At 41.1% G+C, this 14,659-nt stretch overlaps 1 protein-coding gene across 1 annotated transcript in view; it reads left to right on the top strand.

The window, feature by feature from the left end:
- Positions 1-1,854: 1,854 nt before the first annotated feature.
- Positions 1,855-14,659, top strand: part of ptgfrnb (prostaglandin F2 receptor inhibitor b) — a 52,556-nt gene continuing 39,751 nt past the window's right edge. Inside the window, exons 1-4 of the mRNA XM_079673274.1 lie at positions 1,855-2,215; positions 7,009-7,121; positions 9,452-9,710; positions 14,195-14,602. Coding sequence (XP_079529400.1) covers positions 2,164-2,215; positions 7,009-7,121; positions 9,452-9,710; positions 14,195-14,602 — 832 coding nt within the window. The 5' untranslated portion in view covers positions 1,855-2,163. The remainder of the gene's footprint in view (positions 2,216-7,008; positions 7,122-9,451; positions 9,711-14,194; positions 14,603-14,659) is intronic.

Genomic DNA, 14,659 nt, shown 5'->3' with positions numbered 1-14,659 from the left:
CATTTCATTTTTTCAGCTCAATATGACATGCTCCTTTAAAGGTGAAGAACATTTTCCAACCCCTCAACCAACTTAAAACTCAATGGATTGTCTAAAAATATAAGTAATTTAAAAATATCACACATTGAATAAATCCAACAAGATGATCTCTCATATCCTTTTAGATTTAAATCCAGATGTATTCAACAGATGTGTAAACAATATATATATGGACATTTTATTTATTGGGATAAAATATATATATTATTCCCTTAATCTTTATTGTCAAAGTGAATTCTCTTTGGCCAGTAGGTGGCGCTACATGTCAATTTTTTCCACATATTGAGGTTTAAGTGTAATCCAACACTTAGAGTTGACCCAATGTTGACCCTAGGATTTGACTGTATTTAATCATATCCACTTTAATACTTTATTCCTTCTATGTGAAGAACTGAATTCAATTGTTTTTAATTAATTTTAAAGCAAGTCTAAAGAGGAGAAAAGATTTAAGGTGAGTGGATTAAGATTTAGTGCCAAGAATACAGGACTATGGTTAATGAGTGATAGGGGAGTAGGTCAATGAGATAAGACTATCCGGTGTGTGTGTGTGTGTGTGTGTGTGTGTGTGTGTGTGTGTGTGTGTGTGTGTGTGTGTGTGTGTGTGTGTGTGTGTGTGTGTGTGTGTGTGTGTGTGTGTGTGTGTGTGTGTGTGTGTGTGTGTGTGTGTGTGTGTGTGTGTGTCAATTTAAACAGGCGACACATTTGCGACCACATGCAGTACTAGACTTGATTCCCATCGGCCAAACACACCTTTCAAAAATAGAACACTCAACTTCGAGCAGATGACCCTCGAAGTTTTAACCTCTGACCCCGACCAGGTTACAGACCCAAACTCCTCGCCTTCTGGCTGACCAGAGATCTTTGACGGTGTGTTTGTGTAAATACACACACACACACACACACACACACACACACACACACACACACACACACACACACACACACACACACCTGCTACAGACAGCAGGCATGTGTCAGCGACAGGTCTGTAAAAAGGGCAGGAAATGTAAAAAAAGTGTGACATATATATCGTTAAACAACAGTTAAAACAGCATAGTTCTTTAAAGGAATTAGCTTAGCTTAGCATAAAGACTGGAAACAGAGGCAAACTGCTAGCATTACACTGAAGCAAAAGCCGAATACTATAGGTATTACAATAAAGTACCAAAAGAAAAGTACTATTTATGCACAATGGCCCATATCAGAAGAATATCTTTATATTGTTGTTTTTCAATTATTGATGCATTAATGTTTTCATTACTTTAATTTTGCAGCTGGTAAAAGTGGACCATATCTGCATTTCTTGGGAGTTTTCTTAGTAATAAGAGATACTTTAGGATTACATTTGTGAATCTGCAAGGTGGCTAAAGTTATATTTAAATAATGTAGTTGAGTACAAGTACAATATTTGCCTCTGAGATGAGTACAAGTATAAAGTAGCATGCACATACTTAAGTAATGCACAATTATTTCACATTTTACTTTATTTTAGCACATGGCAATTCAAAGTGCACTTACAAAAACATTAAAAGCATTAATACATAGTGCAAAAGAAACACTATGAATTGAAAAAAACGCCCAGAAAAGACACGTTCAAAAAGATAGAATGAGACAGTTAAAAAATACAAAAAATGTAAGTAGTGCAGTGTCAGTTTGAATAGTGATTAAAAGCACTTAGATACATCCCATTTCTGTTGTTTATTAGGACCATACACAAATACAGAGTGTAAAGCATCACATCAGAGGTGTTACATGGACATGTCTGCAGCATGCACCTTGAGGCAGGATATTATCGATCAGGGAGTCTCTCTCTCTCCACCTGGGACCTCCCTGCTCCACCACTCCTCCTCCAGCCCGTCACCTAACTTCCGGCCACTCTCCCTCCCAGCCTCCCTCACTATCAATCTCACCCTTATTCCCATGCACACGTTGAACCGGTTCAGTGTCAGTGTGTGGACCGTGTAAACACTCCATTTGGGATCCGTTTTTCTCTGGATTATAGTCGGTTTTTTCTGCGGCTGCGCCCTGTGTGCGGTGCAGAGTTGAAGAGGACTGCTGTTACCCCACACGCAGGACAAAGAAAACGGGGGCAAATTAAGGGGGAAAAGACAGAAGAAAAGAGGAATGAAAATGGATAAGTGTCTCCTCACGGTGGTCGTCGGTGTTTTAATGCTCGGTAAGAAACGCTTCTCTGCTTCACTGCTGATTGCTAATTAACTCTCCAGCCAGGAGAGCCAAACTGTGTTTCGAAACATGTCAATTTAATCATTACTAGTGTGTCTGCAAACGTAAATGTATTTTAAAGGATCAATTTAAGCATGTTTAATATCTTTAACATCCATTAACCAGTTCGGCATATACCCAATCCATTAAGCAGCTCTTAATTTCTTTTAATTTACACATTTTGTACTGGTTCTCACCGCTAGCCGCTTCAACCCACCGTTTATTTGGATTCAGGGCTGCAACAAGCGAAGAGGTTCAACAAGTTCAAATTTAAGTGATTCATTGGTTTCTCCTGGTTTGTCTGCTAACGCCGAATTGAAAAATGAATCAAATTAATCTAAAAAAATCAATAATTCAGGTTGTCAGAGATGTCTGCATGTAATGACAAGCAAAAAAGCTAAAATGGTATATTAATAAAGGAGGTTTGGTGCGAGGATTCTTGGTAGCTTCCCCCATAACTGCCTCACCGTGTTAAAACTGCTCTAAAATTGTGTTTTGCTAATTTATTAACCTAATTTCGACGATTGACTTGCTATTCTCCTAGCTTTATGTTAATTAAAACACATGAGGGAGAAAACATGGAGGGGAAAACTCCCTTTTCTCAATTAACTAAAGATTTCTGTTGTGAGGAGATTAATCTAGTGGAGAAATGGTAATTAAAACACTTTTTTAGGGGAGAAAACTGTCCACGTTTTCAGTGTCAGTGCTATTAAACCTCTCTTTAACCAAGAAGACTGAACTTCCATTAGAACCTTCATGAGGTGACCAGCTCTGACAAGGTCCTCTTAGCCCACTGGGATGTCAAACTGTGCTGGCCACCATGAGTAGCCTTATTATTTCCCATTCATGCATACTAGAGTTAAACCAGGCTGACTAATTATCCAGCAGGTTTGAACCAAAGGGCCACAATGCTTAGTCATTAGGCTGTTTTCTCCACGTTCAGGGACATCCCAGGGCTTGTTCACTGGTTTACCTCAGGGCCAAATCAGGCTTAACAGGCTCACAAATACTGAAGTTGCCATGTGTTTTTGAGGTAATGCCATAGCCATAGGCTCTCCTGTGTATAGTGTGTGTGTGTGTCAGAGAGAGGGCCTTGGCTTAAATTAGTGCAGCGTAAGATGATCAAATGTCACCAGCACTCCTGTGGTGTGTGTTTCTATATGTGTGTGTGTGACGCTGCAGATGGGAAAGAGGTCATGTTGTACTTCCCTTCACATGGTTTATTTCAACATATTGATAACCTGTTCTATGACGTTGGGTATCTGCCTTCACCATTTTAGTTTTTGGAGATATTAACACAAACCCTACACAAATGCATACTGCCAGCTCCCAGCCATAAGTAACATTTACAGTGAAAAGAAGATGAGTTATGGCTTGCAGCACATATTTTGCCCTTTTATATATCATAAGTATTGCATGATTAGATATCATATTGCAGAAGAGGTGTAGAGCTGCAAACATTAACCATAAGTTGTAAACTGCTAAACTAGTCTGCACATTATCATACTTTGATCCATTAATCAGTTCAACACGTATTTTATTTTCTGATTTCTATACTACTGTACCTTTTACCTCAAATATCTCCCTCCTAACTTAATGTATGTCTCAACTCATAATAATAGACTGGGATAGGCAAGTGGGGACCACCATGGTTGACTGTGATAGGTCAAATTACCTGTCAGCCAATCAAACACAGCCCTTATATACTTATTTAAGGAAAGGAAAAATAAGAAATGTCCTTGTCCTAGTTTTTGAAGGTTGTTTTTTGTAGAGATTAAACGTCAACATGACATTTTAGCAAGCTTAAAATGCTGGTAGACAGATTTTGTTTTAACCTTTAGATAGCCAGGCTGTTTTCCTGTCCTTATGCTAAGCTAAGCTAAGCTAAGTCTCTCTTGGCTGCAGCTAGATATTTACTGCACTGGGTTTCAGATTCAGATGTAACGGTGCTATCAATCCTCTCATCAGAAGAGAAATGGCAGCAGGACCGTTGCCCCTCTGGCGCTCCACACAAACCCGTCCAGAAAATGTCACTGTGTCCAATTATTTTTAGATTTTTTACTTGATTATTGAACTTTCTGATGGCTTGAGGCTCTACTGGCTGCAGTATGCCTTCAAGGAGAGACAGCAAATCTTATTTTTAGTGATGAATGGCGCTATAACACACACACACACACACACACACACACACACACACACACACACACACACACACAGCCTCTACGCTGGTCATTTTGCGATATGACACTGCAGAAATCTTCAGTGCACAGGGAAGACGGAGAGAATGTCTTCAAACTGGATTTTCTGGAGTTGAATGAATCACTTTCTCTTATCAGTATGAGTATGGCAACAACCTCAATGGAAGAATTTGACGTCATAAAGCTCGCAACTGTTAAATGATTCATTGATTTAACTGTTGCCATAACATTGTGGTTGTTGGAAGACTCTGGTTTGTGTGATATTAAGTCAAAGAGACACACAATAAGTCTTTATGCTATCTATAACATTGTGCCTTCACTAAAGCAGAGAAAAGCTTCACGTAACACCAGGCCGACTGCCAGAAACTCAAGTATTGATGGACTCTTTCAAGTATTGATGGATAACACACACACACACACAGACACAGGACTCGGTTTTGAAGCAATTTCTTTTTATATACCGAAGCTGAGCCACTTTCATTTCTGTTTTAAAAGGACCAAGGAAGACGAGATTATAATTATTTTTTACTACAAAGCCCCTTCTTGTTTTGAAGACCGTTTGATGTCTTGTGTGGCGGCTGCAGCGCAGTGGATAGTGCCTTGGTGTCAGGGGAGCACAGGTTCAAACCCCACTGCAGTCAGCATGCCGTTGTGTCCCTGGGACACTTCACCCCAAATTGCTCCTGTGGGGATTGCCCACAGACAGTATTGAGTATGTAAGTCACTTTGGATAAAAGTGTCTAACAAGTGATGTGTAATGTAAACATGTAATGTCTTACAGAAAGTTATTCGAGACCTGAATAAAACTCACTAACATTTCTAAAACATTTCTAAGTGTATACAAAAACATCCAGACAACTGTGATTTTGCTGTAATGCATATATAATAGGAGTATCATAATGAAAGTCAATATTAGTTTCACTTTGAAGCTGAAATTATGCTTTCTTTGAGCTAAACGCACTTCTTTATTTCCTTTAAATAAAAAGTACCTAGGGTTTGGTTGGACCTATTTTTAGGAAAGTGTTCAGTGTGCTCAGCAATTACTTGATCCACTTGGTCCATCCACTTTCTTGGTCAATATCTTTATTGTTTCCTCTATCAGGACCCTGCAGTCTTTTTAGCTGCAGTCCATTTACCCTTCAGCTGATCTGAGAGCAGACGTCAGGGTCAGGGGTTATGTTTTAGTTTTTTCATCCAGATCTGTCAGCAAAGTGTCAAACAGTAAGACTCTCTGCTGCGTCTCGACACGCTTCAGCTGGAATGCCTCTGACGGAGGAGGAATGTGAAGCAGGTGGTTTGATGCTCTCTGACGCCGTACCTGAACCACTTTCAAAAACAAATGAGGCTAAATTAGAGAGTGACTCTGATTTATAATCCTCAATCACTCACTGCTGGTTTCTGCTTCTGCTGGAGTGCGGACAGCAGGCCGGTGTGTCCTGCCAAACAAAAGTGTGTGTGTGTGTGTGTGTGTGTGTGTGTGTGTGTGTGTGTGTGTGTGTGTGTGTGTGTGTGTGTGTGTGTGTGTGTGTGTGTGTGTGTGTGTGTGTGTGTGTGTGTGTGTGTGTGTGTGTGTGTGTGTGTGTGTGTGTGTGTGTGTGTGTGTGTGTGTGTGTGTGTGTGTGTGTGTGTGTGTGTGTGTGTGTGTGTGTGTGTGTGTGTGTGTGTGTGTGTGTGTGTGTGTGTGTGTGTGTGTGTGTGTGTGTGTGTGTGTGTGTGTGTGTAAATAAATAAATGAACGCAGTCTGGGGTTGAGCAGCAGCATCATCAATAATACTATTCAACCGGAACAGGTCGCTACAAGCCCTATCTGTATGTGTTTGTGATGGTTTCTGATTTGCATGTTGAAACAGGGCTGTTGTGCCAAGACACCTTTTGAAACAACATTTATTTTTTCCCCCTAACTGAAATATCTTTAAAACCCATTTTTAATGAAGAAAATGTCAGTTTTTGAGGCTCTAAAATGTTTTGTATTGTTGTATCTTTTGGTCTTGGACTGGAGAAATTGGTAATTTTAAAGACATTGGCTTTGACTAATGAGCGATGCAATGGATATTTTATAGACCAAACGATTGATCAAGAAAATAATAGTCAGATTAATTGATGGGGAAAATATTCCTTTATTGAAACTCGTAATCCATCTATGTTTTGATCAGCTTTTTTCACACCATCCCTGAACATCAAACATATGAACATTGGCCAAAGAAGCATTCAGCTTAATGACTAATAATAACAGACAAACTAAAGTAAAACACGTGTTATTGCATCTGACTTGCTTCTAATACAGCAAACACACATTTCCCTCAGCAGATATCTGAATGCAGCGCTTCAGTCCATTTCAATGAGACTGATATGGTGTTCCACATTTTGCTTTGGATGTAATAAGTTTGTTGAGCATTGATTTTTCCCAGCCTTCAGAATAAAGATCAAAGAGGTTTTCACACCGCCTCAAAAAAAATCCAATCCAGCCCAGGCGCATTTGTCTGCTTTAAAATGAATTGTGCTAAAACAAACTTCCTTTATTAAAAGATAACTTTCTCCATCCCTGCAGGTGGGTGTTTGGCCCGGGTAGTGACGGTTTCTCCGGGTCCTTTAATTCGGGTGGAGGGTCAGCCGGTCTCCATCAGATGTGACGTCGTTGAATACAGCGGGCCTAGAGAGCAGGTGAGTGTCATAATAATAATAATAGGGATTTCTTTTGTCATTTCAATCTTTATTGTCACATGGCAACAACATTACAATCATGTAACAAAAGGCCAGCAAGGCAATACAAAATGCAAATAAAATAAAAGGCTAGGGATATGTCTTATATTCTTGAAGATACATGTATCTATTAGCTATTGTTCCAGTCAAATGTCTTTGTTTTGAGTCTTGTATCGAGAGCGGACCACAGAGCGTGGGAACGTTGTGATCAGCTGTTTTAGCTCAGTTCTGCTGTACAGACCGACGTTAACAGTTGCCCTGTCTGTGCACACGGAAACCGACTCTGTCGTCCGGTGATCTCACCGCCTTCTGGAAAAGCTTCACAAGTACGTCGGTACGCAAATGCGCTTTGTGACACAAGTGACGGTACGCATTTCAGATTATTGCCGCGCATGCGTACCTGCGTACCACTTATGTGCGACCCTGCCTATATATATAGATTAATTGTTACAGAGTTATTTCCTAAAACAACTGCGGTTAGATTTATCTTTTACATTGAATTTAGTACAAATGTGTGCAAAGTGCTACTCAAGTTTTTTAGACCTTTTTATCTGGCTTTTATGTCCCAGAATGCCCTGCAATTAGTGAGCATTTTAATAGTCCTGTGAGTTTGAGTATGGCTTGTTTTAGTATTCTGTTTTAAAGCACATGGAGGGTGCTGAAAAAGGATGATGAAAGAGTTATAGATCAGACCTGTTGTATTAAACATGGGAATCTGGCCACTTGTTTTCAGAGGAAAAGCGGCAGAAAGAAGGGAAGAAGGGTTACACATCTTCTGAAGAGCATTTTCTAATAATATAGTATTATTTATTGTCAAAAACAACACCTCTCTGCTACTACAATAATGTAGTGTACACACTTCATACAATATGGTCAAGGTCAAGTCCCCTAAGCTTACCATGTTATCTTGATATTCTTTTCTCCCCTTAGTTGTTATTATTTATGACTATGCATGTTTTCTTGTTGTTGTTTTTTGTCTGCTGTACTTAGTCAGGGCTCGACAGTAACGGTTGCCATTGGCAACCATTCAGAAAAAATGTCAACCACTTCTTGGCCTTTGGTTGCCTTCAGTGGCAACCACTTTTTAACATTAAGAAATAAGGACAGCAAACAGCTAAATGTGCACCCAAAATAGATAAATGTTCATTCTTTGTTCTATTAAGAGTGATATTTAATTATTGTTGTGACCAGTCGGAACCTGATACTTAAGTTGCACGTGCATTGGTGTGATTACGGAGCCAGAAAGTGATGCACGTTTACTCGCGTGCGCGGTGTGTTTGTTTTACAAAAAGTGGCGAAGCAAATTAAGTTGTTTGACTGTGGGGTAAAAAGTTCGGCCAACCCGTCAACTTCTATAAGGAAATGTTCAAAGTGATTCAACTGATAAAGCGCAAGGTGAACCCGTGTATGGGTGAACCCGAACGAAAAGCAAAGACGAATGTGTAAAGTCTTGGGAGGCGAAATATATATTATGTACATTCTGCTACGTTGTGCATTCACTTCCGGTAAAAGTTCCTTCAAAATAAGAGTCCCGATCTTATTACTACCAAAATAAAAGTGCAAAACGAAACTTTACATAGGAAAATATTGGCATACAATTATAATCACTTCTATAAAAACGTAAATATAGTTAGACATTAAAGGTATTTTACAGCATTAATAATTAATATATAATTCTTAACTGTGAATGGTTTTCATTTATTTAACATTAGAAATGTATTAGTCTGGCCAATCCAAGACTTCAATGCTGAAGGGCCAATGGATCTATGGTGGGGGTCAGCACAAAGGTCAAGAGAACCCAAACTTGAAAGGGAGACAACGGATGACCAAGAAACTAGTGACTTGCTCAATTCATTTGTGAGGGATCTATGAAGAACATGACAGCAGCTGCACTACTGTTATTTTGTATACCAGCAATTGAGGGTGGACAAGTTTACTACCACTTAGGTTTCAAATAATTGTGTTAATTACTTATTGTAAAGCATTTGAACATTATTTTGTGTCACATGTTCATTATTAAGTTGATGTATAACTGTATAGTATCTTCATTATTTAAAATATAAGGGGACTAAAAATGGCAAACGTATTTAGAGTTTTGGCAACCAAAAGCTGATGCCTGGTTGCCAGCCTGGCAACCACTTTTAAAAGTTAGCGTTGAGCCCTGTTAGTGTTTTGGTCTTGTCAATTATTATATGTATTGGTTTTGCACGATGACCAGTATGTGTACACTGTCTCATTTTCAACACCTCTCCCTCCTCTTAGTCAACATTTTCTCCCTCTCTGCTCTGCAGGACTTTGAGTGGATGATGACCAGGGAGGCGATCAGCACGAGGATAAAGATAATCTCCACGTTCGACGCCGGATACTCCGACGCGTCGCTCAGCCCACGCGTCGCATCCGGAGACATTTCGGTGGTGCGTCTCTCTGACAACCAGGTGGAGCTGAAGATCGCCGAGGTGAAGACGACGGATGCCGGTTTCTACTGGTGTCAAACGCCGAGCACCGACTCTGTGATCAGCGGAAACTACGAGGCTCAGGTCCAACTCACTGGTACGGGGTTCAAGATTCAATTCAAGGCTTTTTTTTTGGTGTGTGTGTGTGTGTGTGTGTGTTCTCTCTCTACACTGATCATGTATCTATCCACACTCCCACTGGTTTTACACAATTACTGGCTTGTAATTTGGCTTTTTTGTACACACACACGAATACCTCTACACACTCGAGTTAGGGAGCAGATGTCGGGTGGGAGAAGTTGGCGAGTATCAAATGAGGTCCAGGGAGAACGACAGGTTTGGGCAGTGAAACACAAAGGAGTTGATAATGAGTGGGAAATCTGCCACCTTAAATCTTGCTAATGTAACCACAGAAATTAAGATTTTAAGAAACGTCTGCGGTCTTACTAAACCTCTTACATCAACAAATCATGTTCCATTCACAAAATAAGGTTATGATGTTATCCCTAAGATAATACTTAGAGAGCACCTTCACTTTATTAGAAAACTCTCAATAAGTCTGATATTATATTCAGCTCATAATGAGAGCAGCACAGCAGGGAGGAAACATAATGAAACCCTCTGCATGCAAAACATCAACGATAATGGGATTACACTCATAACAAAAACCTGTTCAACAAGAACGTAACTGTCCGGACAAGTCATCCATTTAAAGATAAACAAGTACGAAGATAAGAAAGCCACGGATATGAGAGTAGTGATTTGAGTTTTCTAATCTCTTTTTATTACACGGCTTAGTTGAATACTCAATTCTGATTGGTCAATTTGAACATTCCAGAGGTCGTTAATTTTCAATAACAGACCGTTGCTAAGGAAAACAGACTGTCGCTAAGGAGGATAAAGGAACTGTGTGCAGTCGTATAAGAAGTCCCTCAGAAAATACAGTGGAGTACTTTTTTAATATTACAGTTTTTGAGTTAAAGAAACCAGAGCAAACAATTTGCAGCCTCGAAGCACAACAGAAAGCCCTCGTTTATTTAACTAATGATCGTCTCTGTTTACTGGTATCCAATAAACAATGGAGGGGGGGGGGGCGGGTTACAAGCGTGCCAACATGTATATGATCTTTTATTGGTGTCTGAGACCTCACCAGTGTAAATAACGATGTTAAGAAGAAACAGCTTTCTAAATGTCTAGAAAACAAAGAATGATTGTATTAGAAGTGAGTTAGTGAGTGACTTAATGAAAGCTGAGGGTGTAAGTATTAAGATTGTGTATAATCATAAACGAAATGTCCTATATTTTAAGATTTTATCTCACAGCTTCCCTCCAAATCTCTAAATATTGCCTATCCAGGTATTTTACCTTCTTATTAAAGGTTGGCTGACAGAAACAATGTTCCAGTTGCTTCAGAGTTAGACCTCGCTGTGTACAATTTTAATTTGGACTATGTTCTGACACAGAAAAGAGGCAACGAGAGAAAACCCCTATTCAGCATTTTCCTTTGAATTAAATTGAGTTCTTCGCTTCCAGTCAGTAATTACACACTTTTCTTTTGGCGACTATTGCTTCAAATCCTCGGTCCCAAATGCATATCTAAAAAAAGGAATGCAATAGGAGGGGTTTCAGGAGGATTTTTATAACACGAGCCCAAATGTAGGAGATGAAGTCACATGACAGCAGGTTATTTGGCTCCATAATGCCTCATCATGTTCGGCTGCCTCCCTGCACGGCTCCCCAGACACCTTGTTAAATTTAGAATTAACAAGGCCGCGTGTTTATGTGCCACGGAGATCCTAACGTGCGTGCGTGCGCGTGCATGTGTGTGTTTGTGTGTGTGTGAAGCAGACCGTCATTAACAAACTTGACGAGTCAGATTTGTTGCTGGAGGGCAATACCAGTCCACACACACACACACACACACACACACACACACACACACACACACACACACACACACACACACACACACACACACACACACACACACACTGAGACTCTCTCGCACACACACACACACACACACACTGAGACTCTCTCGCACACACACACACACACTGAGACTCTCTCTCTCACACACACACACACACACACACACACACACACACACACACACACACACACACACACACACACACACACACTGAGACTCTCTCTCACACACACACACACACACACACACACACACACACACACACACACACACACACACACACACACACACACACACACACACACACACACTGAGACTCTCTCGCACACACACACACACACACACACACACACACACACACTGAGACTCTCTCACACACACACACACACACACACACACACACACACACACACACACACACACACACACACACACACTGAGACTCTCTCGCACACACACACACACACACACACACACACACACACACACACACACACACACACACACTGAGACTCTCTCACACACACACACACACACACACACACACACTGAGACTCTCTCACACACACACATACACACACACACACACACACACACACACACACACACACACACACACACACACACACACACACTGAGACTCTCTCGCACACTCTCTCACACACACACACCCTCTCTCGCGCGCACACTCTCTCTCACACTCACTCACTCACTCACTCGCACACACACACACACAAACTCTCTCGCACACACACTCTCTCTCGCACACTCACACACACTCTCTCTCGCACACTCACACACACTCTCTCTCGCACACACACACACACACACACACACACAAACACACACACACACTGCCCCACTGAGGCTGTTGGTTATGTAAGACACAGTGTTGTACAGGAGTTTGGAAACTCCTCTCAGGCTCGTTTTAATTGACAGAGCAAAGCACAGGTCATGGTTTTCAGACCCTCGCTTCTCTGCAGCTCGGGCACTTCCTGTCCGGTGCTGTCCTGTTCTGTCCGCTCTTCATGGCTAGAGCGATGTCGGAAGATAATGTCCCGGCTCTTCATCCCGCCTACTGATCTCTGATTGGTCCACAGGGACAGTTGAGCCTCGTTCATATCATTTAAATAATCCGTAAAATATCCTTAAAATCTCTTAAAAGGCATTTGTATAGGATTGTATTTCTTTCCCCCTTGGCATTGCAATAACAAAATAAACATTTCAAGAACTGAAGGATTCGGGTTCAAAGGGTCATATGACAAAATACTTCTTAAAATGTGATGAATGAGGTAACATTTGAGGATTTCCTAAAGAATTTCAGTTGATTTCCTTCCAAATTTCCCATAATGCACTGCTCTGACTCCTCATTCCCAGCCATCTGCCACTTCTTGGATTCATTTTTAACACCGCTTACAAAAAGGATTATTCACCGTTTATGTCAAAAATACTTTGGCGAGAGTTTAAAGCTATCGTACCTTTTCAAATGTGAATTTATAGCTGAAACGTTTATATTAAATAAATATAACACCTGCAGTCAGTTTAGCATATGTAGACACACCCTAGAATTGGCTCATAATATCCTTTTTTGGTGTTTTCCCCATAAAAGGGATCAAAATAAGTTGCTGGAGATGATCAAATGGAGCCTGTAATCTTGTTATTGTTATTAACCCCCCGTGTTGCACTGCACACATGCCATCTAATCATCTAATGTCTGCTCCTTACCTTTCCCGTTGTGAAAAGCAGAGGTGAAACTCATTTTTAGTGCCGTTGTTATGGATGCATTCGAAGGAAAAGTCGTGCTCCCAGCAGGAGTTCCCCATTTTTTAATTTCCTCTCACACAGTGACTCATCAGCCTTCAGTGTGCGTCACAACAAGAGGAGAAACACAGCCATGGTTATCTGTTAGGACGTGCTCCAGGGAGGGTTGAGTATCAGAACAACACAGAGGCCAGAGTGAGAGAAAGAAGGATAATCCGAGGGAAATAAAGTTTACCCAGTCATTAACCTCAACAAACAGTCGTCTGGGTGCGTTTCATTCGCTCACAATCACACATTTACTGCCTTATCTGGAGCGGTTTGTTTGTTCTAACTCAGCCAGAGTACAGGAAGTAACCATAACTAAAAGTAAAATCAAAATGTGGCTTCTTGTTGGTTGGTGGTGTTATAGCAGCAACAGAATCAGAGGGAAACACCTGAGAATTCACACAAATAAAATAATTGTTATTTGCGTATTCCTAATATGTTTGTCGTGGCTTCCTTCCTTGTTTGTCTTTCCACTAGACGCCTTAAACAGAAATGTTCAACTCGTTTTCTTTCCTTTAGAGTACTTACAGTTCAAGAGTTGCTTGGCCTTCGAACGTTTGGATGACGTAATGTGATTTGTTTGCTCAAAATAAAATAACAAGCTTTGACACGTGCAACAAAGAAAAGAGGCCTTTTATAACTTAATAACTTAAAGTGTAATTGAACGGTTAAAAACGTTTCCTCGACGGCGTCTTTCTAGCAGGTTTCCCATCACTGTCACTTTAAAGAGGCGCCGTGGGAATTGTAGTCTTTTATAGTGTTTTGACTACAAACGTCACAATTAGGTGGCTTTTCTTCAAAATACCTGCTATAACAATGTTTGTGTCTCTTTTCCCCGCCAGTGATCCCCAACACCCTCCAGGTCTCCCCTCTGACTCCGCCCCCAGTGGTCTCTGAAGGAAGTGACCTCACCCTCTCCTGTAACGTCACCCGGACCCTCACCCACCCCACCTACCTGTCCGTCACCTGGTCCGTGAAGAGGGGCGCCACCTCCGAGGACATTTTGACATTTGGCCCTCAGGGGGACGTCGTCACGGGGGCCAAGTACGCCCGACGATACGCCGACGGAGGCATCCGATTGGTTCCCGGGAAGAACGGAGTGTTTGAGCTGGTGATTTCCAGAGTGATGTCGACTGACGAGGGGATTTACGAGTGCAACGGCACCGAGTGGACGCACGAGGACGGAGGGAACTGGATCAAAATCGTGGAGAGCACGAAAGAGATGGGAACTGTGGCTGTGACCCCGACAGGTACGGAAAATAAATGAGTGATATTAGCAGGATATCACGTGTTCACTCTCTCAGCTC

This window comes from Notothenia rossii, assembly GCF_949606895.1.
Source record: "Notothenia rossii genome assembly, chromosome: 3".
NCBI classification, from domain to species: Eukaryota; Metazoa; Chordata; class Actinopteri; order Perciformes; family Nototheniidae; genus Notothenia; species Notothenia rossii.
The sequence above is the reverse complement of the archived record's forward strand: the minus strand, read 5'-3'. Positions and strand labels throughout refer to the sequence as shown.